The following is an 8,112-nucleotide window of genomic DNA, read 5'->3' as shown; positions in this document are numbered from 1 at the left end:
TTTGTTATATGTTTTGTGTTACAGTGAATGTTTGTATGTTTTGTGTTACTAAACATTGTTTACGAGACTATAATAATTAGTGACTGATTGATTGATTGAAAAATTCAAGTTCTTAAAATACTAGATGGCTCTTTACAAACCACGAACAGAATGAAAAATAAGCACTATTTATTCAGACGTACTGCTTACTTGGCTCACAGTTTTCAGTGGTGTCGACAGATCTAGCTGTGAAACATGTTCATATTGTACCACATCAGTTTATTACATTTCAATGGTTTAGAAATACACAAACAACCACAGTTACAAAGAGCTTTCTGAGTGTGCATCGATAAGTTTCAGTATTGAAGCTGCATTTAAGGAACATCTGTTTTGTGTTTATCAAGCTCTAAAGTTTCCTACTTGAATGGCTGATCAGCTTCACTTGAGATATCTTATACTTGACAAAACTAGCAAAGCAGCCAGAAAAAGTGATTGGTATGTTGTACCAAGTGCAACAATAAGTTACAGAGTCAGCACCTGCGAGAGGAAGTAAAACATATTAGTCACTTTTTTGTTTGTTGGTGTCACATTATAAATTGTCACAGAAATCCCTCAAAACTGGGAAAAGAAACTTGAGAAACACACATATGTGTGTCGTCCTAAACTGTAAACTGGTTTGTGAGGTCTCTCAAAAACCAGACAAAAGCCTTCATGCAATTTAACTTTTATCCTTATGGGACTCAATTTTGAGGCACAATAGTAGCCTGTGTGATGCCACCACCGAGGCCCTTTGCTGCCCTATTTTGAGTGACCAGTGTGAAGAAGTTTTATTCGTATTAAATGATGTTCCTTTATGTGTCATATAAATGTAATGTTTTTTGAATCATAGTCAAGGTGTTTTTCTGTGCAGCTGGGAAAGGTGTACAAACTAATGAACCAAGATGTGTCTACTGCAGTAAGTTTCCAGGTTGCTGAACTTCCCAGACAGTTATTTGGGAACTCGCTGTTTTTTGGCCTTCCCTGCATGGAGAAGAGTGTTTAGTTTTCACCTCCCGTAAACACTACAGTGAATGAGCATACAAGGTTTCGTATGTTTTCCTTTGTTTCTTTTGTTTGGTCTTAGAAGATCGAGTCTCCGCCTCGGTAGTAAAGAGAGATGAATAAAGTAACTATGAAACTCTGGGTTCCTCAGAGCGGATCCTAATTTGTGCCTAATGCAGTAGATTTTTTGCTCTCCGTCTGCAGATGTATTAAAGATTGTTTTTGCTCCCTGACTTTTGTCTGGACCTCAGTCTCTGAATTGTGCACTTCACACCAGTTCCCTCCACATGTTGAATTACCAATAGCTGGTGTTGCTTTTTCTTGTTCGGTACTCATATTCACAATGAACCACACTTCTTTTCGTTAGATAGCTGTGTTAATTTTTATTGCTAACATCCAGGTATTCAACTTCTTCTCTTCTAGAATAGTGCTGCCTACATGTAGGAACTTGCTCTCATTGCCTCCAGTGGACAACAGCAGTACAACATGCACATAAACAGACAGTGACAGGATACAAAACTTGTAGCTGTACTTTTCAAAGTAAATTAGGAAACATGAATGCATAACACAAAATAACTACCGTTAAGACAAGTTAAGATGAGAGCATATTCTAACAGCTGGTCATAAAATTAATTGACCTGGTGTTTAGTTGCTTTTGTCAGTACATGTTTTCCAGCAAGGTAACTTCTGGAAGCGAAGGGAATATTTGGGAAGCCTTTGGTCTGAGACTTGGAAAGTCTGATTCTATTGGAAGCCTTTGTTACAGTATGGTACATAAGCAAATCTGTGCCCTAATCTGTGGAGAAAACAGTAGAAATAATTTACAGTGAACCCCTCGACTCATGGATCTTGGGGACAAATAGTTAAAATCCACAAATATTTGAGATGCCCTATAAACACACAAATAGCCAATTTCAAAAGTTCAAACACCAAACATACCTTAACATGCATTACTGCACACAACAGAAACCTTCCTAGAACTACAGCAGGAGCGAACCAAGGAAAATAAATGGTGCTTTTGGATAATGTGAGAAGTAGCATTGTGGCTAGGTATTTCAGTTTCCCAAGCTGCATTTTCTGTTATTTCAGATAGCCTGTTAGAAACCTTTTGTGAATAATCTGGCGTTATGGCAGAAAAAAACAATAAGTAAATTCAAAAATATGTGCAAAAATGTTGAGGGAAATAAATGTATCTGTCATATGGATATAACACACTGAGTAAATCTCATTGGTCAGTTGTTTCTTACAAAAGTCCAGTAAGTAAAGCAAGTTTATTAGCGAACCTACAATTCCTATGATAACTGAGTGCTCCTAAGAAATGCTACGCCTTGCACAGCAGAAACTTTGATAAATATAAAAAACAAAATAAATATGCATAAGTAATGACAGTGAGTGAAACGGTATAAATGACTCAAACCTTTGTGTTGTGTGTGGTATGAACAAAAATATCTAAAACGTTCATCTATGACATGGTTGATAGTATACAGTAAGTTTATCCCACTGGTATGTTGCTGTGTCCAACCACCATAATGACCATAAATGTGCAGGTGAGACTTAACGGTTAAGGTCACTTAGCGCAGAAAAGAAAATTAAGGCTGCGTTCAGACTGCAGGGTGAAGTGACCCAATTCTGATTTTTTTGTCAAATTGGATGTTTTTGCTATGGCCATTCACACTGCACATACATATGCGACCTATATGTGTGAACAGGGAAATTACCTGACAGTGTCCCGCATGTGCAGTAGAGGTCACAATAGTGTCAGCATTGTGCCAACCGCCATAAAAAGAAGAAATGCTCAGTGTTTGAAGTTTGTTGTCCGACCGGAGCAGCATATTAACAACTTAACCCTCACTCAGTCCATCATGGTTGTCCTTTCTCTTCCTGCTTGCGCGTGTCAGGGCGCAGAATAGGGAGCTTTAGTATCAGTGACGTTCAGTTCGGATGAATGTGACCTGGACGTCGGGTCATATTTGAATCGCATAGGAATCAGATATGGGTCGCATTAGAAAGGAATCCGATCTATGCTGTTCAGACTGTCATAAGATAGATACATTATGTAAAAAAAGATAAATAAAAACAATTGGAATTGGGTCACTGCAGCCTGCAGCCTTTTGGATAGGCTGCAGGCTATCCAAAAGGAGAAAGGAGCCTAAGAGGCTCCTTTCTACACTTGATAATGTTTCCTGAGAATGACAGAGAAAGACAATGTAAGTGTTGCCAACAATGATTTGAGAGTTGTTGATGTGTACATCATTGTCTCCAGTTTGTTGCTGGGAGTTTCAATTTGGATTATGTGAGCTCCTGGTGCAATAATCAGGCAATGGGACAATGTTAATGCTGAGACTCACCTGCTGTGAAAGTGGATTAAGCCTTACAGATGACAGGAAATTAAACCCTGATGAATCAGCAAAATTTTGGCTATTGGCCTAGTTCAAGTAAGAATATACATAAGCATTTCCATTCTGTTATTTGTCTTTAGTTTTAAAAGGGACATTTCACCATACTACCATTAAATCAGTATACATGTTCATTATTGCTTTGTAGCCATACAAATCAACATTAACCTTGTTGATCCATTCGTGTCCATATATTGTAACTGTGTGTTCCATTTGATCTTAGAAGTTGGAATAAATATAAAAAACAAAATAAATATGCATCAGTAATGAGTGTGAGTGAAACGGTATAAATGACTCAAACCTTTGTGTTGTGTGTGGTATGAACAAGATATCTAAAAAGTTTAGAGGGTCGTTTGTTGCTCTCTGCTTTGACATTTTGACGTTGATGGTGTCGGACGCTCTCTTCCGGCCTTTCCGGCTTAGTATTATCTTGAAGTATGTGTGTAAGGGGTGGGCAAACTACGACCCCCGGGCCACATATGGCCCATTGGTCTTTTTAATCTGGCCTGCTGAAGGTTGGTACAGAATTGCCCAAATTAAACCGTATCATAATCATGACTCATTCATTTGGTCCAGTCCTTTAATGCCTGGGTTAGGGTTAGGGCACCCACCAGGGGGCGCTTTAGGTGCCATGACACAGCAGTTGATTTTGTGGAGCTAGGACTTCTTTCTCTCTGTTATTACTCTGCTGCTGCTGTGGACTCTGCAACAGTGAGTGGGCCAAAGAGAAGAAAAGTTGACGGTGAGAGTCAAGTGTTCAATAGGGAATGGACAACTAAATACTTTTTAATTGAAGTCTGGTCAAAAGCTGTATGCCTTATCTGTCAAGAAACGGTTGCTGTTTTTAAAGAATACAACACCAGGCTAATTATGATAACAACCAGTCAATGCAAGGATGTCGTCCTTGCATTGACATTCCGTGCTGAGAATAGCAGCGAGTTTCATCTCCCTTCACATAACACCCTGAAACGACACCTCAGAAGTTCAGCTCTGTTAAACTCTGTGGGTTTTATGCTTCATTAAGTGCAGCCAAATTTCCTAATATTGAGAAGGTGGCACAGAGAATGCTGGTGTTGTTTGGCTCTACTTACATGTGTAAACAGACTTTTAGTGTGATGAACAAAGACACTCACAGAGCTCAGCTGAGAGATGAAAAACTCAGATCTGTTCTGAGAATTACCACAACACTAACACCTGACTTTGATGTACTGGCAAAAAAGGGAGATTAACAACACTGTTACCATAAAAGTGAATGTAAGTATTAAAACTGTGATGCTTTTTCTATGTTTATGTTTGATATGTATGCATCTGGTGCTAGCCCGGCCCCTGAGCCAAAACGTTTGCCCACCCCTGAAGTGTGTGCATGTTTGACTGCCCTGTGTCTCCATGTTGCTCTGTGATCTGATTGGCAACCTGTCCAGAGTACAACCAGCCTCTAGTCTGCACTGCTGCAGCTTGGCACTACACCCCAGACAGGTTATAGATGAAGTTAGAACTGAGAAATAGAAGGTTAAGTGATTTATCTTTTGAACACAGAATTATGTGTGTTGTGTGCATTTACATCTCACACACCACTTACACACTCTGCACAGCAGGTGTGTAAGTGGGTTATAACTTATAACTTTATAGTTGTATTCTAATTTATAGAATGAGTCTGTATATTTGCTCAATGCTTGCCTATAGTATACAAAATTCAACTCATATGCCCCCCACAAAATGCCACCCTGGGCGGTTGCCCATATCAGAAACTGCCACCGCAAGTCACATCTGTTTCTGTGCTCATCATTTTCAGTGGGACTTTTTTGGGCCTTGTTGGGGAAGTTGGGTTGTAGAGGGACCATTGATATATTCAATTCAAATTTAAATTAAATTATATTAATCCCAATGGGAAATTATATTATGTTTTATATATACTACTGCATGGAACATCAAATATTAGCCCCTGAAGCCAGTGACCCGTTGATACCTGTTAGTCATGTCCACAAAATAAATCACTTACTGTTCCAATGCAGGATGTGCAGGAATCCAGTGACGTGCGGTCAGGAGAGGCAAGGGAGGCACAGTCTCACTTGCCATAGCGGAAAAATATGATAAAATAATTTATATTGCTATTTACACCCTGTAGTTTATACTGTAAAGTATTTATTTTTATTTAGCTTAACAAACTCTGATTATTTTTTCTTAAAAAATAAAAAAATCCTATTCAAATACTTGGAAGCGAAGCTGGTGAGGCAACAGTGAGCTGAGCCTCACCTGGATTGATCAACATCTATCTCACTAACCATTCTATGGGAGCATGTTTCTCCTGTCTGTATGTCGCCAATAAAATGGCTAAAAAACATTGAATGTATGAACAGCTTTTTCATACTTTAGCTTATATAATATAATGTACAGTGTTTATTGTCACCAGCTGTGTGCAGAACGTGTTTCGTGTGCTGAGGAGCGATCAGAAACGGCAGAGAACAGATTCGTGGTGAGGCAGGCAGTTCTTCTGCCTCACGGCAGGGGGCGCTCATGATCCCAGACATTGTGACTCCACAGAGTAAGAGACAGTAACAGCAGTTCTTCTGCCTCACGGCAGGGGGCGCTCATGATCCCAGACATTGTGACTCCACAGAGTAAGAGACAGTAACAGCGAGCTAGCCATACAGTAAAGTGCAGCCATATATTTAGAGTTTTCTTCTGTTACCAAGGCAGTTACGTATTAATAATCGCAAAATGAGCATCAAGCCTAAAACCATACAACTATAACAGACTGGATGTTTTGCTCTTTGTGTGGGAAATATTTCCGTCTTTTCTTTAGGGGTTGTTGTCAGTTGTGCAGAGTGTGAGAAAGATGTGGTTTTGAGTTGTACTTCAACAGTTTTTCCCTCTGCTGTGGAGCACAGCATAAAATTCATCATTACATTTCCAAGTTTCATTGAGTTAAAATGATTCTACTGCGGCAGCACGGCTATAGATGGCATGATAGTCTGCGTGTGTGAAATGTCCTCATGTAAACATGCTGGAGGTCTACATTTCTATATCTGATTATGATTAAGTCAGTGCCTCACCAGCAATGCACCTCACCGCAGGAATCTGTCACAAAAATGGTCATAGTCCCCATATTGCTGAACCAATATTCTTGAAATGTGGCTTAAATTAAAGATGCCAAATCTTGCTGATGTTTGGATTTGTAAACTATATTCTCTCTGGATGTAGATATATAACCCTAAACAGAACAATAAGTCTGCTACAGGTTTCTGTTTTTTGAATTTTCAGGCTTGATGTTTATTTTGCGATCAATAAAAAAGTAATTGCCTGAACACTTATGACCGTTGATTAGCTACTGATAATCTGTCATAAAGTAGATGTGTGGATCGCCTTATTTTTGTGCCAACTGAACTGAAACAGACTGAACTATGCAGCTTGTGTTTGTTAAGTTTGTCAAAGTTCAGCTACAGCATAGTTAACCTGCTCCCCACTTTTTATGATTATTTGTTGTAATTCAAACTTTTAACTGACATACAAAATGTGATTTCCTTGGCTCTTGTTATCTTGCTGTCATAGAGTTTTCAATTAATAGCAAAGCACTGTGTCCTTTTTTCAGATTCTTTGCTTGATTGTGTGGGGACATGTCCACACCAGGCCTTCAGGAAGTTACGCCTATGTTCTCGTATCTTAGATCCCACTTCCAAGATAAATGGAACACACCAGAACGTTTAGCTTTGAGAAGACAGCATGATTGCAGTGACAGACGTGGGAAGATCTGCTTGGTGAGAACCACATAACATTCGAGACTTTACAGTGGCTTTCCCTTTTCAGAAATGATTAAAGTCCCATAGTCCACATAACATGTTTGTAGTACCATACTAATCTGATGAATGCTTAGTAAGTCTGGGAGACACAGGAAGCAATCCTGGAATTTTCCAGAAGCCAAACTATAGTTGGATCACACCAGGTCATTGACCAGGCCTTTCTCACAATCCTCAGCCAGATGCTTCCAATGCTGCCGGTTTTTCTGACACCCTTCCAGCAGAGGGCAGCAGTGCTCTGATAAGCCAGCCAAGGTCTGTGAAAACACCAATGACAGAAAATGACGGGGTGGCTTTTGTCTGAAAGTCATTTAGATCACTAGATGTAAAAGACAGAAACACTTGGGTCCAAATTACCTCATATAGCTGAACACAAATGGCATCAATGAAGGAAACCTGCATGCTGGGTATCTTATCTCTTTTCTCACGATTCATAAGATCCTGAAGTAAAAGGCATAAAATGATTCCAAGCAAAAGTTGTAGTTTTTTTTGGCAGTTTAACTTATATGACAGAATAAATTGCAATATGTTGATATTTGTCTTCTTACAGTAGGCTCAATGTTCAGTTCCTGACGCTCTTTGTCCCCCTGTTCAAAGAATTCAGTGGCCACAAGTTCTGCGATCTGAAAAAGTCAATGTCAACATTTGACTGCACAAACATACAAGCCGAAACAGAAATGAATACAACTGCATTTTCAGGCTTATTCCAGTATTTGGAGCTGGGAACCCCTAATGCTGCTGTTATGATGATCCGTCACATCTGGCATTTTAATGATATTCTAAATAAAAAAGGTTTCTTAACACTGTGGAAGCGAATACTGACGCCACCTGCAGGGCTCCAGGTAATCAAGCCCCACAGCAGCAGAGCAGCAGGACTCTGGCTGAGTAATATCTTATTAGAA

At 39.4% G+C, this 8,112-nt stretch overlaps 1 protein-coding gene across 1 annotated transcript in view; it reads right to left on the bottom strand.

Moving 5' to 3' along the window:
• Positions 1-5,494: 5,494 nt before the first annotated feature.
• Positions 5,495-8,112, bottom strand: part of pde5ab (phosphodiesterase 5A, cGMP-specific, b) — a 75,315-nt gene continuing 72,697 nt past the window's right edge. Inside the window, exons 20-22 of the mRNA XM_055056568.1 lie at positions 7,759-7,833; positions 7,568-7,651; positions 5,495-7,467 (exon numbers count right to left, since the gene is read on the bottom strand). Of these exons, the coding sequence (XP_054912543.1) occupies positions 7,348-7,467; positions 7,568-7,651; positions 7,759-7,833 (279 nt within the window). The 3' untranslated portion in view covers positions 5,495-7,347. The remainder of the gene's footprint in view (positions 7,468-7,567; positions 7,652-7,758; positions 7,834-8,112) is intronic.

Source organism: Poeciliopsis prolifica, unplaced genomic scaffold (assembly GCF_027474105.1).
Source record: "Poeciliopsis prolifica strain line A6 unplaced genomic scaffold, Auburn_PproV2 SCAFFOLD045, whole genome shotgun sequence".
NCBI classification, from domain to species: domain Eukaryota; kingdom Metazoa; phylum Chordata; class Actinopteri; order Cyprinodontiformes; family Poeciliidae; genus Poeciliopsis; species Poeciliopsis prolifica.
Note: the sequence above shows the minus strand (reverse complement) of the source record. Positions and strands in the feature narration are given on the sequence as shown.